This window comes from Pinus tabuliformis, chromosome 4_1, assembly GCF_031772625.1.
Source record: "Pinus tabuliformis cultivar Carrire ecotype Pingquan chromosome 4_1, CPIR1, whole genome shotgun sequence".
In the NCBI taxonomy this organism is placed as follows: domain Eukaryota; kingdom Viridiplantae; phylum Streptophyta; class Pinopsida; order Pinales; family Pinaceae; genus Pinus; species Pinus tabuliformis.
Window position 1 is genome coordinate 427202311 of NC_142303.1, and position 22350 is coordinate 427224660.

Here is a 22350-nt window from a genome sequence, read left to right on the forward strand (position 1 = left end):
GTCAGCTGTGCTTGTAATAAGAAAATTTCCTGGTCTTTTGTTTTCAGTAAAAGACTCACCTCCGATGCCTTATCTATTGTTGCTGCCGAATAGGCTCCAGCATATTGTGACAGTTTTGTCAGGTCATCAGAGGGGTCAAATTCCTCCTTCAAAACCACATTTCCTGTGACCGTCTGTTCTGGGAAAAGGGAAGGTTGATCAGTCCTTCTTCTTTTCCTCTGTCGTTTTACTACAGCTTTATGCCTTGGGCTGTAGAAGACATCCAAGGGAGGAATCCCTTCTACCTGCAAAATGATTTGATCGGAGGGGTCCTTTGGTATTATTTCTACTTCTTTTGAAATGGGTGGGCCGCTGGTTCCACTTAGAACCTGTTGTGAAGTGGTTTCCTGTGTGTCTATTGCCTTCGCAGTTTCGGTGTCTTTTGAACATTCCAGACCACTGATAATAGAATCAAATTGCTGCCATTCCTGGAGCAATTTTAGGTCAATATGAGTATCCACATTTACTTCAACGTTGGTCTGTTTCTGTTCTTTCATCTGGGTCTCCTCCCGCACTTTCTCCTGCTCTTTAGTCTGAGTTTCCTCCTGTGGCTTTTCTGGTTCTATTATTGTAACCGGAGGCTCCTTTGACTGTTGCCGTTCAGGCTCGCTTGTCGATGTTGTTGGGGTTGTTGCTAATAGATCTAGAGGCAGAGTTTGCAACCTTTGTTCTCTAAGTCTGTTAAATTAAACCAACCCTTCATCTTGATATTTCATTCTGGCAAATTCCTTAACCTGCATTATTGACTCAGCTGAGGAGAACAGGTCATCAAACATATCTTCTTTATGATCAAATTTTGACAATTTGGCCTGTTCTAGTGCATTATAGGCGACTTTGTTGGGATCAAATTGCCTATTAGGGAGAGTTGCTAGAGTTAATGATTTCATCTTTGTAGCTTCTTTCTCTGCATGTTTGAGATCATGCAAGGTATAGACACTGCATCTCAAAGGAAAAGAGGGCCAACCCTGCTTCTTATTTTTCTTGAGAGTCTGTGTAACACTCTCAGCAATAATTTGGTAAGCTATTTCCCTCGCCAGCAGTTTATCAGGTATGTACAAAGGAAGGACGTGAGGTTCGGTTTGGCTACCGAAAACTCTTATATAAGTGAACTTTTTCTCCCCGAACCATCTCCCTATTGATGTTAAATCAATGCCAGCTTGGTAGGAAATCTTGGGAGCAGGTTTATCAAAAATAGAATAATGAATAGGCAACATAAAGCCATTGCAGACTTGGTATAAATGGTGCTTATAAGAGGATTTCCATAATTTCTGATGGTATATGTGAATAGGCATGGGGTCTTGTGGCGTCCACCTCCAGCCAAGCATAAGAAATTCAGAATTAAAACACAAGGTATCTAAAATATAGGCACTGTAATAGAATGGGGGAATTAGCCTTTCAGTAATGCGGGTCTTATTCCTAAACTCAAGAACAGCTGTTGCTAGTTTATCTGAGAGAATAGTGGCCCAATCCATTATTTCACTGTTGCATGTCGCTTCCATCAAGGGAACCATATCTATAGTGAAATTAGAAGAGTCGTGCAACCCCCACAATCTACACATCATTATTCCAGCATAACAATAAGGAGAACATAGGGAATCAACCGAGTACTTACCGGAAGATTCATGTTTGTGTTTAGCTGGGTTTTGTCTCCAATCCCGGATGGGCTCGGATCCCACTTCATTCTCTTTTCGGAATTTCTCCAAAAATGCCTTGTTATACTTCTTCTATGGCTCAGGCAAATGATACATTTGCCTTAAATCATCAGCCTTGAATGACCCGAAAATTCTCCCGTCTCTGGTGCAGAAGGTTCTGTCCATGATCGAGATTTCCTCAATTGCCCATCGCACTACATCTGTATATGGGAGAATTTGCTCCCGCGCTGCTATCCGATGAAGGAAGGAGTCAGCCAGGTCTTTTAAAGTACCATCAGATTTCCTAGTTGAATCTGCAAAAGCTTGTACTGTTGTCACTTTAGGTTCTTCGACTTCAATCAGATTGTAGGTACTTTGCCAAGTAGTTATGCCGAGGCCAGAACATGTAGTATCAGATATCAATCCTTTCTTTTTGTTTGTTGGATCAGCGACAGCTTGTCCTGTGGCTGGCGCAACGGAAGCGACTGTGGTTTTCTTAGATTTCTTCCCCATTCTGCTTGAGTTTTCTTCTTTGGATGAATTCTGCACAGAAGTGAAAATGAACGTAACACAGAGAATTGGCAATGAAAACCCAATATGAGAAAGATAAATTGATCAATGCGTGATGAGGAATTAGCTTTTAAAATGGCCGCGAATACAATCTATGGGAAGATTTCAGGACTTATTATTACATTAAATGGCCGTTTAAACCTGCCAATCCTTTAAATGCCCATCATATCATTAATCGGCCGAATGATTCGTTTAAGCGTGCCTTGGATGTTTTGGCGGTTAAGCACAGGTAAATCACTGTTCGACAGATCGAGCTTTTAATATGAATTGATCGTAATATCCCTCTGTCTTAACGGCTTTTTTGAAATCTGCGCTTTTGGCTTTATCGCAATCGGGCGTCGGGGAAAACTTAACTCCTTATGTTGACTCTTTTTGAAATCCCCGATCACCGATAGCGATATCGCATCGCATCGGGAGTATGGGCGCTCTATAAACATATGGATAGCATACCGTCGATCGCCGATAGCGAAATCGCATCGCATCGGGGTGAATGGCCTGGGGTGCTTTAAGAACATGCATAGAACATTGCCGATAGCCGATAGCGATATCGCATCGGCGAAAACCAATGGGCCATTAACTTATGCTCCTTATGTCATTGCGATATGCGATCTTGCGATCGCTTTATCGCAATGATAAAAGATTGATTATTTGTATAAATATGATCAAAATGGGTTTTTCAAAAGGTTTTCATTAATGTTTTTCATTTTGTTTTCGTATCTTTTTGAACAATACAATATTGATACCAATCAAAACTAAAAGGGACCCATTTCATATGATAGTTTTTCAAAAGAAAAAATGATAAGAAATGGGGGGTTGTTGTAAAGCACAACAGGACATAAGGTAGGCTTCCATCCTAACTTTCCAAAAGGCATAGTGTGTCCCATCAAAGACTGGTATCTTACTTGAGTAGGCATCCTGACTCTATTGCCTAGACATAATTCCTTATGTATCTACCTTCCAGTGGTTCGATTGTTCCTAAAGGAACTTGGCTCTAATACCAATTGTTGGAATAAGGAATTATTAAGGGGGGGGGGTGTGAATTAGTAATAGAGAGTTTATGATAATTTTAAACACAAGTCTTTCTTTCTTTTCACTGCTGTCAGTTACTTGAGAGTGCATTCATAATATATTACTAACCATCGGCAATATAAGTCATTCACATGTACACACATTCCATTAAATGATCAACACACACATATTGACACAGGTATTTTTACATGGAAACCCAAAGGGAGAAAACCACTAATTTGTTTGTTGTTATGATGTAAATTAAGCACCTACTCAATTACATCATTTTATTTGTGATCACCCAATCACACGAGGCACCAACCCCCTTCAACTATGAAGCCCCAACTTGCCTAGAGGCACCAACCTCTTTTGAATGCAAGCCACTACCTACTCTAGCCAATGTTCTACTTTTCATATAATTTTCAAACTGGAAAATAGAGGCTAATACATTTACAAAGAAATATAAATATGATCTAATGCAGTACCGACTCCTTTCCCTTAGCTCTACAATTCTTCCTTTGAATTGTGTTCCCTACTGTTCAACTAGCTCTAGTCACTACCCTCTACTTCACTGAATCTGTGTTACACAATTGCACACGCTTTACACTTTGCATCACAACTGTAACCTTCGGGATGAGCCTTGAAGGATGATGTGTACTGTGGGGTTCGTCGGAAGCCCTCACTGTTCTCTTATTAGTTGTTGCTCTACCTCTGTGTCCCAACATCCATTACCCTACGCTTTCTATTTGTGCTCCATAACTGTATCGTCAGGGTAACACCTTCGAGCTAGGCTGTCAGGTGGGCTCCTCTGATCCAATCTGTTGCTACCACGTCTGCCTGATGCCCTCGCTTAGAGGCTCCACTAGAATTTCCATTGAGTTTCGAATTTATGCTAACTTTGGCTGTGCGCCAAAGGCTCACTAACCACCTTTAACTTTGCTGTGGAGACCTTGGGGTTACCAGATTTTGATTGGTTCTATCTTTTGATCCAGGAGGCCTTTTCAGGACTTCCATATACCATTGGAAAGCTTCTTCAGAGCTCTATATATATGGGTGGTCCTACACCTGCATCTAAGATGATTTGATGCTCCAAAAATAGCTCCAAAGCCTTTGCACCATACCTTTGCCAACAATGATTTCCTTTTCCATCAATGACAACACATTTCCAGCATTGCTTTGATTAGTCTTGACTTACTTGGCTAAATCAACCTAGTTTGGGAGGTAGATTGAATAAACCTAGTGGATTTGGGTAAATTTACTTGACTTTGACAATTATGCGCTATACTTAAATTCTAACAAATCTTCCTTCTCGTTCTCAAGCATTTTTTAGTAGCAAAGATGAGGGCACTAATTTAGTACCAAGCTCGTGCAATGTTATTCACATGGATATGCACAAGTATGCAAATTGAGCAAATCAAACCCCTTTAAAGTATGCAATGAAAATCACTTTCTTTAGAAGTCCTCGACCTACAAATAAATTCACTCTAACTTTTGAAACATCTGTAATAAAACCATACTTCATAACTTGTTAATACACATAAATCAAATGGAATTAAAAAAAATCATCCCTTGATTATTTAATAAGAGATACAATATGATTTTTGTTTTGTTTGCTAGGTAATGTGAGTCCTTAGATGATTGACATGCCTAACTTGTGGCTTGAGTACCTGCAACCTAGAGGCATCTAAGCATCAAAGTCACATGGGGATTGCACCTGGCCTAGGCCACTCCAGCCCTTAGCATGACTGGATTTTTTCCCACAAAGTTTTGAACGAGCGATCTTTTCACCACATAACGCCTTAACAGAACACCCTGTCACTGATTGTTCTATGCCCCATGGGCAAGAGATATCATATGATAAATCAAGGAAACTATTTTAAATTTATAGTGTTGATAAACCAAATTTGACTTATTGAAATGTGATAATTATCATCATCAACCAGGGAGCAATCTGGCAATCACACCCTAAATGTTATAATCATAATTGGCATAAGCCAAAGAAATTTGATTAACCGATAATAACCGCATCCCACAAACTCGATATAAGGAGCATGCATGTGAAAACCTAGTTAGCTTCACAGTAACTAATTTGATTCCATGTCATCTCCACAACTATTGCTAAACCATAGCTTAAGGGACAACTACACTCTATTATTATATAATTTATTTATAAATATAATGTTTTTTTTTTTTTTTAAGATTGATTAGAGGTGGCGATTTAGGCTCCAATGTGGCGAGTTTAGGATTTTTAAAAGAAAAACGAAAAATATTCTGCATTTTCAACTTTGTTTAGTTTTTCATCATCAAATTATGTGTAAGCAATGTTGGTTGAAATTGTAATTTTAAATATGATGAAATTATTGTTTTTAACATAAAAATAGATTCACCACTGTAGAATATTCCTATTTCAACTGAATTGTGTAATGCTAATATTTTGATAGTTTTTATTCCATCAATTAAAATAAAATCTTATAAGATGTCAACATAGAATATTAATTGGATCTCTTGACTTTTAGATACTAGAAAAGATTAATTAATCACATATTTAAGCTACTTATTTCTTAATTTATTTTTGAATATATTAACACCATTTTTATTATATATATCTTTTTCAATTTATATATATATATTTGAAAGATATAGACATATGCTAACACTATTATTATTATTATTTATATATATTAATTAATCTATAAATTAAAAGATATAGACATATTCAAGACAATGAGATTGAGAAAGGATGTGCCACATATTGAAGACAATGAGATTGGAAAGAGATATGCATGATATGCTCTTAATTTCACCCCGTTGCATTTACATGTTTAGACAACTTACTTTTCCTTTTTATAATATTTATAAATTGAAATATATAAAGCTATTGGATACAATGGGATCATGGAAAGATGTCCATGTTGTTTCCCTCTTTCCACTATATTATCTCTATTTAATTCTCATGTTTACATCATTAGTTTTTCATTTTTTTTAATATTTGTAAAATCAAAATATATAAATACTTTAAAAAACAAATTAATACTTTTATAAAACCATTAATAACAATCGATAATTATAAAAATGAAACAATTAAAGGTAAAAATTACAATTTTTTTAGTTAAAACATGGGAAATAACATTTTTAGATTATTTATTTTTAGTATATATAAATTAAAATAATAAATATATAAATAAATTTAATAAATTATTAAAATTAAAATTTGTTTTCATCAAATGCAAATATCAAGAAATATGTTAATGATCTGAGATTTAAAAGTATTCAAAAACAAAGAATTTAAAAGTATTCTGAAACCAAAAGAAAATTAGCAAACATTCATTCATTCTAAATTACATCAATTTTCTTTATTAATAATAATAAGTTCAGTGTATTTTGAAATAATAACAAGAAGTTATAATTATTCCATTGCTAATTACCAATTGAGTTAAGGTAAGTTTTCCCTATTTAGTTTAAAAAATTAAAGAAACAAAAAGTCATTGATAGCAACCGTTAACTCAGGAAAAGCACATGCCATCGTGTCACATCGCTGATAAAATGACATGGCAAAGATAGGGATAGAGCAATAGGAGAGCAATAGGACTCGTGGAACATGCAATGGGATCGTGAAAGGACGTCCATAAGGCACTCTCAGTCGAATCCCATCGCATCTATATATGTTCGCATCTTCTCGTTGCTTCTTCCATCGTTTACCATAACTCAACAGGATGGACGGGAGGTCGCAGGATCGGGACTCTGCAGCGTCTCTGCGCCTGAAATTCGCTTATTATGTAACAGGCCATGGATTCGGCCATGCCACCCGAGTCGTGGAGGTATGTTTTTTTTGGGTTTTATGAACTTTCGCGAAGATTTTTCGCTCCAGGGTATCACTTAAACTGCCCATATCATTATTGAGTCACCCTTTTTCCTCTAAGGAAAATTTGGGTGATTTTGCTCGTTTAGCTGTAAGACAATTCGAGCTCTGATCATGTCCAGAGATAATACTCACCATGGTTTTTGAGTCGCCCTCGAATAGCATCGAGGAAATATTGAGCGGTTTTTCAAATTTAATAATAAACCAATTGAGCCCTGGGCATGTCCAGAGGCAATAATCCCCACAATTTTTGAGTCACCCTAGATTTCAATTGAGAAAATGTAGAGTAGTTTTGCTATTTTAATCATAAACTAGTTCGAGCTCTGAGCCTGTCAAGATAATTCCATACTCACCACGTTTTTTGGTGACCCTTGAATTCAATTAGGGAAATATTTAGTGATCTTGCTGCTCAACTACAAACCAATTCGAGCTATGAACATGTCCAGAGACAATACCTACTGCGATATCTGAGTCACCTTCGAATTCTATTGAAGAATTTTTGAGTGCTTTTGCTAATCTAATTATATACCAATTCGATATCTGAGCATGCCTGGAGACAATACCCACCAATTTTTAAGTCAACCTCGAATTTCCTTTGGGGAGATATTGAGTGATTTTTCCAATTTAATCATAAACCACCTGGAGCTCCAAGCATGTTCAGAGACAATTCCCTCCGCGATTTTTGAATCACCCTCGAATTCAATTGAGGAAATATTGAGTGTTTTTTCCTATTTTGATACCTTTTACCAGTGCAGTTCATTCTGCCTGGTAGTTTGTTGCAATCCCATTGTGGGTCGAGGACAAACCCTTCACATCAACATTTCTGTCTCTGATTACTGGATTGAGTCTAGCGGCTTTGTTTAAGTTCAGTTTGAAATCTCGAGTTTCTGGTGGTTTCCAGACAATATTCACCTGCCTTTTAACTGAGACCTGATCAGCCGCAATGGAGATGATGCCCTTCAATGACCCGTGAGCTATTGTCCAAATCTTGGAAGGTACTTTGGGATAAGATATTGATGAGACTCCCTGATTCAGTATTGTATCTTCATCCAGACCTTCTCTGGTGCAGGGTGAATACCATAGACGACCCTCTTACTTCTGGCTCGCCATCAACCCCAAATAATGACAAAACGCTGGCCCTATTCCTTTTCCCTTTATGAATGATTTTGACTTCTCCCTGAATTTGGTTTATCGTCACGGGCTTTTCCATTTTTTTATAGAAAAAACTTAGTTATGAAACCTAAGCTGCCTCTAAACATGAGTCAATCTATTTAAGATTTCTAACTAAAAAGGTATCTATTCCTTTCCTTACTGCAAGGTGCAGATATTTCAGCATTAGGACTAGTATTTGCTACATACCTCAGAAGAATACCACGAGTAATTGAAGGACACCACGCTAACATCCATATATGAACAAATCAGAAAATCCAACTGATTAAGAGAACACGATCACATGAAGAAGTGTGTTAGGCAATTTCTACCTAGTTTGTTTCTACGACATCAGAATAGATCAAAGTAACCAGAAAATAAAGTCCATAAACGGAAATGACAGTAAACATGATGTAAACTGAGTAAAGGTGGGAAAGAAGGATAAGAAGCTTAAGATTGTTTAAAGGGACAAAGAATTGAGGAATGGTGTTCCATGGAATTGAGCAATGTATAATGAAACCGCTAATAGGTGTGAAATGGAATCTTGCTTCATATATTCAGATTCTTCAGTACCTGTGACGGATGCAATTTAATGTTACAACAGGGAGTTTCTCTGAAGTTTTTTCATATAATCATGAGATATGGCATGATTGCTTTTGATAGTTTCTGATTTCTTTTCATATGCACAATGTATAGATTTTAGCATTCACTGTTATTTACTGCTTATGATGTAGGTGGCACGACATCTTGTTGCAGCAGGACATGAAGTTCATGTGGTTACTGGGGCTCCAGACTTTGTTTTCACTAGTGAAATAAGTTCTTCTAACTTGTCCATTCGCAAGGTTGGTTCCATGTAATATTTTTTATATTTAATATGCTGTCTTCATTGTCTCTGGCATATTGTTTTCCACACATCATTATTAAAATTTAATTTACTATGCTCTATTTTCCCTTCTCAAAATACCTTCCTTCCATCTCTAAGCACCCTCTATTAATTTCTTACGCTGATGTGGATACATCCATAAGGGCATTCATTCAGATTTCACGGAGCTGCCCTTAATGAATAAAATATACAAATGAACCAGGTAGTTTTCATTTTACCAGCTTGGTCATGTCACCAGAATGGACCTCACCATGATCATCCAAGACCTTGATGCATTTCAATTGAAAACATTATCATAGGGAATGTTCTTGCCATGGATTGCAGAGATGTGATATGCATACAAGATTTAAAACCTGCATGAATAAAGCATCCAAAAATAATTTGCTATGTCCTCCAACAAAACTAGACTAAACACATTGTAACAGATATCAATTTTATGATTCGTATAACACAATGAATTGGTATTAGAACCCTAACACTAAACTAGCAAATCTCTCTCTCTCTCTCTATATGTATGAGAGAGAGAGAGAGAGAGTTCCAATCTTGGCCACTGGCTACATAATTTTTTTTTGGGGTTTTTCTGTTCTCTGGGTGCTTGACCACATTCAGGCTTTGGGCCACCGAGAGTTCAAAATTCTAATTTAGAATTTCCGCAAAATGAAAATTACATTGCTTCAAATTGAAGAAACATCAAGAGCAAAAAAAGAAAAGAAGAAAAAAAAAGAGAGAATCTATTTGAAAAAAAATTATTCTGTTGCAACAACGTATCCATAAGAAGCGTAGACAAATTGAAAATATAGAGGCGCCAAGTTATATTCTAGGAATTGTGAGTTCATTAGGTGTTAAAATTGGCAACTAGGGCCAAACTCCACATGGGTTATCTTATTTATGACAGTCGATATTTTTCTTGGATTCCTCTCTCTAAGAGGTGTAGGATCGATCTAGAGATCATCCGATTTTGACATGTACAAATGTGAAATTATGAATTTATTTTGATTATTTTGATGATGTAGGCTTGGAAGCCCAACAGTCACGTCTATTCATCCTCAACATTTGCTATAAATACATGATATCTCATACTCATTTGGACACACTCATCTTCACATATCTCTCTCTCTCCTCATCTGATTGGGTATGCATTAACGGGCAGCATCTCTCTCCACATGTGCGAAGGAAAGGAAGGATAAATTTCTGTTTTGGACGTTGACCAGGTTTGACCGAATTTTTCCTGATTTCTGTTTTGGGTTGTGTTGACCTGTTTGACTGCGTCTTTGTGAGGGGTATCTCTGATTGGGCAAGCTTCATTTATGGTCACAAAAATCGAGGTAGTTTGACCTCTGTTTGACTAGTGTTGACTGTGGTTAGGGCTGATCGCAAGTTCACTGTTTGACCAGACTTTGATTGGGCTGAATTTGACTGTTTTGAGGGCTGATTCATCTTGCTCTTTGGAGGCCAAAGTTGACTGAAGTTGATCAAGTTGTTGAGGGTCAAATTTGCCTTGTTGACCAGCGTTGAATTTTCTGGTTAGGGCTCTTTTGCTGTTGTTATAAATTGTCAGAATTTGTTAGTTGTACTATCTCTCTCTGTTGAACTATTGAAAACTATAAGAAGAATTGATCAAGGGTTTCCTCACATTGGGGTTTGTTCCAGGTTGGTGCCACATCTTGTGTCCTCTTGTCTTGGCTTGTCTTCCACTGTTTATGTTTATGTTCTATCTGTATTTTACTATCATGTTGATGTGATTGCTAAACTGGATATCGATATTGGGCTAATAAAGAAATTGAAGTAAAATTGCTCTAAAGCATAGAAGATACCATTGTTGCCTAAAATTAACATGGTATCAGAGCTGTGGTGAAGACAAAGCCCAAGCAAGAGTGAAAGAGTAATCACCAAAGACAGTTGGACAAGGACAAAAGACTCAATGGGTTCCTCATCCTACTTCCCAGCTAAAGACAAGCTCCATGATAAATCAAACTATCATGGATGAAAGATGTCTCTTGATTTGGCCATGGAAGAAAAAGAAGTGATGGATTATGTGCAAGGTAAAATCCCCGAACCTCCTTCAAATGCATCGACTGCTGCGAAGGCCAAGTACAATAGGGCTGGAGTCAAAGTGAAGAAGGTTATCATGGATTCCATTGACAAGCATCTAGTGGCCTATACCTTCGAATCGAAGACCTCCAAGGAGATCTACGATAGGTTGGTTGACATGTTCAAGGTTAGTAATGCTAATCAAATTCTATTTCTCAAGAATAAGTTGAAGGATATTAAGAAGGGCAAGGACGAGGACATTCAATCCCATTTCTTAAGGATTACTGAGATAAAAAATGATCTACTCTCGATTGGAGAAGTTATTTGTGACAGGGAACTTACTCTCACCACCCTTGGAGGACTCCCACCTGAGTGGTATGTATTTAGAACCACTATACTCAACAATGATCAAATTCTAGGGTTTGAAGAACTGATGTCGAGATGCATTCAAGAAGAAACAAGAATGGTGGAACAAGAAATTCCTTCTAATAGAAGCAACCCCACTACATTCTTCGCTCATGCCAAGGGGAAGAACAATGCAGGTTCAAATAAGCAAAGTCAAGGAAGATAGAGATTCAAAAATGGAAGGAAGGGAAGATGCTTTGTTTGCAATAAGTTTGGCCACTATGCAAGGGAGTGTCCTAATAGAAGGGATACACCTTGAGATGATGAGCACCATAACAACTCCAGGGGAAACTTCAACAACAATGATCAAAGGAATGGCAGGTCCAATGGCAAGGGAAAAAGGAATGCAGGACATCAAGGAAATGGTCGACCCTCCAAGAAATCAAGAGACTCCAGGTATGAAGAATACAATGTTGTTAACAATAAGCAAAAAGAGTACTATCTTATATCGACCCTCTCCACTGCTTCTCTTCCAGACACTTTGGGAAATTGGCTGATTGTTAGTGGTGCCTCAAGGCACTTCACCGGATACAAGGAAGCCCTCTCTAATATGATAGAAAAGGAGACAAACTTGGAGACGATGCCACCTATCTCGTGAAGGGAGTAGGGAATGTTACCCTTCAATTGAATCAAGGTAACACTTCATTTGCAAGAAGTACTATATGTACCCGACCTCAAGAAGAACTTGCTGTCCATTTTGGCAATGGAAGATAAAGGATTCAAGGTGGTTTTTATTGATTGAAAGGTATGTGTTTGGAATTTTTTTTTAAACATTCTTTTACTCTTGGGTTCAGGGTTGACACTTTATATCAAGTTGGAAGAAGTCCATTGGGAGTCATGTCTTGCGACACATCTCTATAATCTGAACTATGGCACAAAAGGCTTGCCCATATTCATTATAAGGCTCTACCCGATGTGAGACAAATGGTGACAGGTATGCCCGAGTTCAAAATAGAGCATGAAGGTGTATGTCCGGGATGTGTCAAATGAAAACTTACAAGGGGACCATTTCCCTCAAGTAATAGTAAGACCACAAACATATTGCAATTGATCCACTTCGACATATCTGGTATGATGCCGATAAACTCCTTGGGAGGATAGTTATATTATCTCACCTTTGTCGATGATTATTGTTGCAAGACCTAGATCTACTTCTTGAAGAAGAAGGATTAAGTGTTCACCTGGTTCGGACACTTCAAAGCCTTGATTGAAAACCAATTCGAGAAGAAAATCAAGATATTAAGCACTGATAATGGGACCGAGTACAACTCCGATGAATTCCAAGATTATTGCAGAGAAGCTGGTATTAAGAGGGAGACTACAATGCCATACACTCCCGAGCATAATGGTGTGGCTGAAAGGAAGAATCGCACTATTGTAGAAGTTGTTCGTGCCATGCTTCATGATCAAGGCCTTTCGAATTTTCTATGGGTTGAAGCTGCAAATACTGCCGTGTATGTTCAAAATCGATGCCCTCATCAAGCATTTGATTCCAAGATTCCCGGAGAAATGTTCACTGGTAAGAAACTTGATGTCTGTCATTTTAGAATTTTTGGAAGCCCCGAATATTTTCATGTGCAAAAGAGAAAAGAAGCAAATTGGGTGCATTTGGGAAGAAAGGAATTTTTGTGGGCTATAGTGAAAATTCTAAGGGATATAGATTTTATGTGGCTGGTCAAAAGGAAGTTGAGATAAGTTATGATGTCACCTTCGACGAAGATATGGCCCTCAGGAAGATCAACAACCTTCCTATCCTAAGGAAAGACAAAGAAGCTGACACCAGAAATCAGGGTGAAAAAGAGGACGAAACGATGCCTGATGTTGATGAACCTATGGATCCTATTGATCCTCCTCCTCATGAGCTTTCCTCCTCCAAGAGGAGACCCTCGTGGCTTAGGGAGACTCTCGAAGATGTCGAGAGACACATTGCACCAAGGGGAACTTTCTGTGGAAGCAAGAAGCCGAACAGGTATCAAGGATATTTGATCCCCATGAGCACTATCATTCAAAATGAGCCTTCATCATTCGAAGAAGTCGTGAAGCAACAAGTATGGAAGGATGCTATGAACGAAGAATACGAGTCAATTATGAAGAATGATGTCTAGGATGTGGTTCCTAGACCCCAGGACAAATCGGTTGTCACCTTTAAGTGGCTCTACAAAATCAAGCATGGAGTTGATGGAAGTGTAGAAAAGTTCAAGGCTCGCTTTGTTGCTTGAGGCTTATCTCAAAAGGAAGGTGTAGATTACAATGAGATATTTGCACCTGTTGCCCGAAACACCACCATTCCCTCGATCATAGCCCTTGCTGCCTCGCAAGGATGGAACCTACATCAGATGGATGTCAAGATCGCTTTCTTGCATGGTTCAATCAAATAAGAAGTTTATGTGGAACAACCTGAGGGGTTTGAGATTCATGATCGAGAATCTCATGTATGCAGGTTGAAGAAAGCTCTCTACGGGTTGAAGCAAGCACCCCGGGCTTGGTATGAGAGGATAACCCTTGCTGCCTTGCAAGGATGGAACCTACATTAGATGGATGTCAAGATCGCTTTCTTGCATGGTTCAATCAAAGAAGTCTATGTGGAACAACCCAAGGGGTTTGAGGTTCATGATCGAGAATCTCATGTATGCAAGTTGAAGAAATCTCTCTATGGGTTGAAGCAAGCACCTCGGGTTTGGTATGAGAGGACTAATAGCTATTTGATGAAGCTGGGATTCACTAGAAGTGAAGCTGATCCGAACTTTTACTTTAAGGTTGAAAATAATAAACCTCTCATTCTGGTACTTTATGCGGACGACCTATTTTTGATAGGTGCAGACCCCCTCATTCACAAATGTAAGAGGGAGCTGGCTTCAGAATTTGAGATGAAGGACCTAGGATCGATGCACTATTTCCTAGGGTTGGAGGTTTGGCAAAGCTAGGTGAAATTTTCCTCTCTCAAGGAAAATGTGGTGAAGATATTGGAAAGATTTGGGCTGGTGGACTGCAAGCCTGTGACTACTCTGATGGAACTTAACTTTAAGAAGTTATGTGGTAGTGTTGCTAGACTTGAATTGGGAAATGCTTCTGAGAATCGTCAACTCATAGGAGAACTGATGTTCTTGGTGAACCCCCGTCTGGACATATGTTTCGCAGTTAACACATTGAGCCAATACATGGTTGAGCCTCATCATATACATTGGATCGCTGCCAAGAATCTTCTGAGATATCTTCGGGGCACAATCACTCATGGATTGAGATACACTGCCAGAAATGTGAGGTTGCATGGTTATTCTGATGTTGATTGGGCTGGCAGTGTGGTGGATCGCAAGAGCACTTTTGGAAGTTGTTTTTCTTCGGGTTCTGCTTTGATATCCTGGATGAGAAGGAAGTAGAAATCGATTGCCTTGAGCACCACCGAGGCCGAATACATAGCTGCTAGTATGGTCTCCTGTGAAGCTGTCTGGTTGAGGAAGCTCTTCAGTGAGTTGTTTGGACATGTGCTGGATACCATTGTGATCCTTTGCGACAACCAGAGTGGGATCCGATTATCAGAGAATCTCGTGTTTCATGATCACTCCAAGCATATAGATATCATGTACCACTTTATCCGGGATATGGTACGAGGAGCAATAAGGCTCCATCACATTGGGACTGATGAGCATGCCGCCGATATTCTGACAAAGCTCCTGGGGAAGGTCAAATTCTTGGCCTTTCAAGAACGACTTGGAGTCGTGGAGAGACCCTCTTATGAGGGTCCTGTATGAGATGGACATTGAGCTCTGGGAGCTCTGGGGGGCTTGGGGTACTTCTTGGAGCGGTGAGCAACCATAGGGTGAGTGGTTCAGCCTTCCCCTAGTGATTTGTTATGTACAGGGTGAGTGGTTTAGCCTTCCCCTGTGATACCCCTTGGCGACATGTAGGCAGGACGAATGGTTCATCCTTCTCCTGCTAAGACCTCCTACCCATGCAGCCTGGGACTCATGGGAAGTACCTCTCATCTGGCCAATGAGTAGGGAAATGAGGATAGGGACCATTGTATTACTGATGGACGCATCATGTACTACTGTACTCCCTATGCTAGGATGGCCGATATTGTTCTGGGATCAATGGGAATTAACTTTGGGTCGGTAAGAGTGGTTTGAGGCACTCTCTTTTGATTGGAACTGACTTCGGGTCAGTAAGAGTGGTATGAGACACTCTCATGATTGGGACTGACTTCGGGTCAGTAGAGCATGGTATGATACATTCTTGATCACTTCTTCTTCATAGGTTAACATAGCAGCGATGTCACAAGGTTCGTCGAACTTTAACCTTGAGGTTCGAATTTTGGCGAACCTCATCGAACCTCATAGCCAATGACCAAGTCCATAGATCAAAACTCATAACTTCATGTCACAACTCAAGCTTGTATTTTACCCTTGCAGTTTCCAAGTTTGTGATAACATATTTTATGTTTATTGATGTTGATTTATTACTATTTTATCCTATAATTAATTTTAAATTAATATATGTTTATATATATAGACGAACCTAATAGCAAACCTCATAAAAAATTCGAACTCAAACTGAACCCAATCATTGTCGAACCCAAAGTCGAACGCAAACCATGTGACATTGCATAGCAGTGCATTGATGGTAGAGATAGTACAAATTGGTAGATGGATTAGCAGATGGAGTTCTCCCTAGTTGAGAGGGAGGGCTAAAATTGGCAACTACGACCAAACTCCACATGGGTCATCTTATTTATGACAGCTGATATTTTTCTTGGATTCCTCTCTCCAAGAGGTGTAGGATTGATCTAGAGATCATCCGATTCTGGCATTTTAAAATGAAATTATGAATTTATTTTGATTATGGACAAATTGTCAAGGTCGGCCAACAAACTCATGTAGGCTCAGAAGCCCAACAATCACGTCTATTCATCCTTTGCTATAAATACATGATGCCTCATCCTCATTTGGACACACTTATCTTCACACATCTCTCTCTCTCCTCATCTGATTGGGTATGCATTACTGGGCAACATCTCTCTCCACACTTGCGAAGGAAAGGAAGGATAAATTTCTGTTTTGGACGTTGACTAGATTTGACTGAATTTCCAGATTGCTGTTTTGGGCTGCATTGACCAAGTGTTGACTTGTTTGACTGCTATTTTGTGAGGGTTATCTCTGATTGGGTAGGCCACATTTTTGGGCACAGAAGTCGAGGTAGTTTGACCTCTGTTTGACCAGCGTTGACTATGGTCAGGGATGATTGTAGGTTGACTGTTTGACCAGACTTTGACTGGGCTGAATTTCACTATTTTGAGGGCAGATTCATCTTGCTGTTCGGAGGCCGAAGTTGATTGAAGTTGACCAAATTGTTGAGGGTCAAATTTGCCCTGTTGACTAATGTTGACTTTTTTGGTTAGGGCTCTATTGCTGTTGTTATAAATTGTCAGAATTTGTAAATTGTACTATCTCTCTCTGCTGAACTATTGAAGACTATAAGAAGAATCGATCAAGGGTTTCCCCACATTGGGGTTTGTCCCTGGTTGGTTGTGTCCTCTTGTCTTGGCTTGTCTTCTACTGTTTATGTTTATGTTCTATCTGCATTTTACTATCACGTTGATTTGATTGCTAAACTAGATATTGATATTGGGTTAATAAAGAAATTGAAGTAAAATTACTTTAAAGCATAGAACATACCATTGTTGCCTAAAAATAACATTAGGGTATCACATTGTCTATAGTTGTATGGTTTGTCATCCATAGTACAAATTTTTAATCTGAGGTATGGTTGTTGTACATAGTTGCCTCTGTTTAATTTGCAATTTTGTGAAAGATCTATGAACACTTTCATTTAAAATTTGATAATTAATAGAAATTGTGTGAGGTCTAGGTCCAAATCTTTGGTTACTAGCAAGTCACTATGCAGTTTAGAATTTGATTACTTGTAGTGTATAAGTCAAGAGTACTACCATTTCTAAATTCCTACTACATACCAATTTCTTTTTCATTGTAATATATAATATAGAAGTTGGAGATAACTCATTGCGCTATACAACCATTGATATTATTTTTTTTAAGTTGCCAATCTGTGACTCCATCTGTGCTATTGAGGTAAAAGAAAGACAATAGATTTTGAGACATAGCATTGTTGCCCATCATCAAGAGTTATTCCAGTTGTCAAATTTAAAAGAATAGGGTATCAACGCTTTTTACTAGTTGCTGTGGGGGAAGGAAAGTTACAGCTTCATACAAAAGAAAATATGCATTATTGGAATGTAACCTATCATTGAAGCCAAATGTGGCTTTTGTAGAGTTGTGACTATCCAAGCACGCTTTATTTGATAGATTTATAAAAAGGGTGCTTTTAAAGTTTAAAAGTTCACTAAAAATTCGTTGTTACCCACTAAAAAGTGGATAACCCACAGGAAAAAACTTTTCTCCTGCTTGTATAACCAACCAGTTGGCAACCTTATATGATGAACACATAACATGATTCCAAGATCCTCCACTTCTTGCTCCAGTGAAATTTCTCTCTCTTATCTGGCAATCCTTCTTAAATGAAGGTGGGTCATCCATCGATAGGTAGTTTAACCATTTTGTAATCATGTGATTTCACTTAATGTTATGGGCATACTAATATGGATCAAGGGGCAAACTGCATGATTGACCAATCTTGACTATATTATTATTCCCTCAATTCACTTAGGAGTGTTTGACCCTAGTCCAGTGGGACCTCCTTTGAGGCCTTGGGGTTTTAGGAAGGGAGCTATTGGGGAGGCTTTGATTGAAGTAGCATGTCCAAGATATTCCGTACTTACCACTTTCCATCTTTCCCATTATTTCATCTCCCTTCTTCGAGATGGTGGTCATTGGTAATAAGGTTTGGCACCCTTTCATACCAAAGAAAATATGCATTATTGGAATGTGACCTATCATTGAAGCCAAATGTGGCTTTTGTAGAGTTGTGACTATCCAAGCACGCTTTATTTGATAGAGTTATAAAAAGGGTCCTTTTAAAGTTTAAAAATTCACTAAAAATTCGTTGTTACCCACTAAAAAGTGGGTAACCCACAGGAAAAAACTTTTCTCCTACTTGTATAACCAACCAGTTGGCAACCCTATATGATGAACACATAACATGATTCCAAGGTCCTCCACTTCTTGCTCCAGTGAAATTTCTCTCTCTTATCTGGCAATCCTTCTTAAATGAAGGTGGGTCATCCATCGATAGGTAGTTTAACCATTTTGTAATCATGTGATTTCACTTAATGTTATGGGCATACTAATATGGATCAAGGGGAAAACTGCATGATTGACCAATCTTGACTATATTATTATTCCCTCAATTCACTTAGGAGTGTTTGACCCTAGTCCAGTGGGACCTCCTTTGAGGCCTTAGGGTTTTAGGAAGGGAACTATTGGGGAGGCTCTGATTGAAGTAGCATGTCCAAGATATTCCGTACTTACCACTTTCCATCTTTCCCATTATTTCATCTCCCTTCTTCGAGATGGTGGTCATTGGTAATAAGGTTTGGCACCCTTTCATCCTTGATTCTGGGCCAAAAAACTTTTCCTTAGAAGTTGACACAACTCTAAAAAGGTAAAAACATAAGAAATACATATTAAAGAAAGAGATAAAATGCAAAAGATATTTAGGATATTTGGTTAGTGAAAATTGTCAAAAGCAAGCTTAGGCTTTTGTGCCATACCCCCAAAATCAAAGCAAATCACAAAGTAAAAGGTGCACCAAAGGGGTGGAAAAAGCAGGTAAAGGAAAGGGGTAACTCATGCCTCCACTACACCCTTGTTACATCTATACACTTAGGATGTTGGACCTCCATTACTTGGTCACTTAGCGATGGCACCTTGCCTTGAAGTCTATCCCAATTTTTTGCCACCATATTCGCACACCTATGGATTAATGGGCTAACTTGTAACATGTCACTCCCCCTTGGGGGTTCGAAACACCTAATTGGGTGTAGGATTATCCACCTAACCATCCCTAACATAAGGAGGTAACTTGTTTACGAGATTTGTTTTAGTTAGACATTTGAAGGTGAGCTTTGTGTGAGGTATTATTGTGCTCCAAACATTAGGTACTGTCCACTATGATGCATTTATGGTTATTGCCCCTAATGATTGGTGATTTCGACTTTTGTCAAGCGATATTATCATAACAATAGATGCCTTTGGAGACATGATTACCACTCCATCCAACAACATATTAGAGGTCGTACTATCCATTCTAGAGGACAAATATTGTTGAAATTATACATTAAAATGTACAGTAGAATATGATTTTATGCCAGATAATTACTTCCTAATGATTTTCAACCAATATTTTTACTACTATCATTAAATAATTATACTTCAGAAAATCTCAATTGTAAATGCAACGGAAACAATAAAGATCATAAAAAGACAAACATGCACAATAGAGACAATAAATTTTACCGTGGGAAACCCAACCTTGGGAGAAAAACCAACAACTTTTCTTTAGGAGAAATTATTCTTTAGTAAGGTTTACAAATCAGGAATTTGTCTAGAAATTTGTGCCAATATCAAAGTCAAAATACCAGTCAAGCTTGGTCAAACTCATGTCAGTCAACCTTGGTCAAATATGTCAGAAATCACTTCTTAACTCTGCGGTCAAATTGGTCAAACTAGTCAAATTCTGCGATTAAATTGCAATCAAAATCTACGGGCAACCGCGGCCCTGCAGTCAACAACATGCAGTTAGTTGCGGCCCTACGGTTAGCTACAACCTTGCTGTGAACATCTTGCAGTTAGTTGCGGCCTTGCGGTCAGTTGCAACCTTGCAGCCAACAACCTGCAGTTAGTTGCGGCCCTGCGGTTAGCTGCAACCCTTCAGTCAACAACCTGCAGTTAGTTGTGGCCCTGCGGTTAACGCCCAGTAAAACTCGACCAACTTTGGTTAACTTGGTCCAAAAATAGAAACCAACTTGTTGGTCAAAACTCTCCCATCTTCTCACACATGCGACTATCCAAGAGAGATATGAATGATGGAGAAAACTTTCTCTCCTTGATGTTGAAATGAGGCATCACAATGCCTATTTATACAAGTTGAATGGGTGTGATAACCCAAGGAACATGTCCCTTCATTGGCCCAGGTCAACTTAACTTTCTTGGGTCGACTTGATTAATAAAATTTTTTTTTTTTTTTAATTTTTCTGGGCTGACTTGATGACCATTTAGGAAAGCAGGAATTCCTCCTGATGCTACACAAAAATCAACACTCCCTCTTAGCAAGGGAGGTATTCTCTTGGCTGAAAACAAATTTCCCCTTACCTGAAAGTTCTCCTCCATAAGAAAAGTTCATGAGCTTGATATGTTGTAGTGTCTCCTCGCATGTCTATAGATAGAGATCACTCCATCCTGGAGCACATAGTGTGAGCAATGTGGGCTATTTGCCCCTAGCCAAATTAGCATGGCTTCTGAGGTAAATGTATCCATCTCCTGTGGTCAAATGAACATGACCCAACCAAATCAGCATGACTTCTTAGGAGAAGGTTTGCCCTTGGGCCAAATCAAGATGGCTCCTTGGGTGAATGTATCAATCTCCCCTGGTCAAATCAACATGGCTACTCAGGAGAAGGTCTGCCCTATACTGTAATTGCCCTGAACCATTCACCCCTAGCCAAATCAACATGGCTTCTTAGGGGAATGTATCAATCTTCTTTGGTCAAATCAACATGACTTGGCCAAATTAGCATGGCCTCCCAGGAGAAAGTATGCTTGATCTTATAAAGACATCAATGCTATCTCTTAATGAAGTAGACATTTTGCATCACGCAAAGCTTGTCTCTGAAGTATACAAAATTTGCTCTAGACAAAGGCTTGTTGAGAATGTTCTCAATATGCTCGTCTGTGGATATTTATTGGAGCTTCACTGCTCCCTTCTGCATCTTGTCTCGAATGAAGTGATATTTGATCTTTGCCTGATCAAATAGCCTTGCAAGTAGCTTTCAAAGCCACACTATTTCCTGACTTGCAGCATTGGTTGCAATATACTCTGCCTCTGCTGTACTAAGTGCAATAGAAGTCTGCCTCTTGCTAAACTAGGATATCATAGCTGATTCCAAGGCTTTTGGTCCTCCACTTTCGGCCCAATCTAAATCAGTATATTCCTATAGCCGCACTACACCAACTGAGATATATCTCAAACCATATCCAACTGTACCATGCAAGTACCTCAACACATGCTTTGATGCATGCCTCGATTCTATTGGAAATACTGAGAGTGAAAATTTCTTGAAATGCAACAAATGGAAATTATTCTTCTAACTGTAAATTATTATGCAGTTTATTTCCTGCGACAAACAATGAATAATTCACATTGCAATTTCTTCACAATAAAAAATATTGTAGAAGTAAAAATAGGAACTGAGAAATGCTTGCACACATATAAAAATTATGACTTTGTTATTTTTGGACAGTTGTCCCTGGAAAAACCCAATGTGGGAAAACTGGTGCAATGGTTGAGGGTTTTATTATTATGCAACAAAAATTCTAAGTACAATAAAATGACGCCAATTTGTTGTTTCTATTTGAGAGAAATATTGGAAAAATTTATTGAGGAATTTTACCCTCACTCCAAGCAATCCTGGCTCATTCTAGCCATTCGAATTGGCTCCCCAACAAACCTTGCGTAGGCCTTTGCGCAACCTCTAATACGCACTAGCTGAAACTGCCTCAAATTTGCCTCGGACTAACTGCGGCTGGTCTGGGAATCTCTGTCTTGGCTTTTTGGAAATTTTTCTAGCCATTGGCACCTGAAAC

General features: G+C 38.6%; 1 protein-coding gene across 1 annotated transcript in view; it reads left to right on the forward strand.

Moving 5' to 3' along the window:
• Positions 1-6848: 6848 nt before the first annotated feature.
• Positions 6849-22350, forward strand: part of LOC149176121 (L-arabinokinase-like) — a 474339-nt gene continuing 458837 nt past the window's right edge. Inside the window, exons 1-2 of the mRNA XM_089419887.1 lie at positions 6849-7066; positions 8991-9098. Of these exons, the coding sequence (XP_089276013.1) occupies positions 6962-7066; positions 8991-9098 (213 nt within the window). The 5' untranslated portion in view covers positions 6849-6961. The remainder of the gene's footprint in view (positions 7067-8990; positions 9099-22350) is intronic.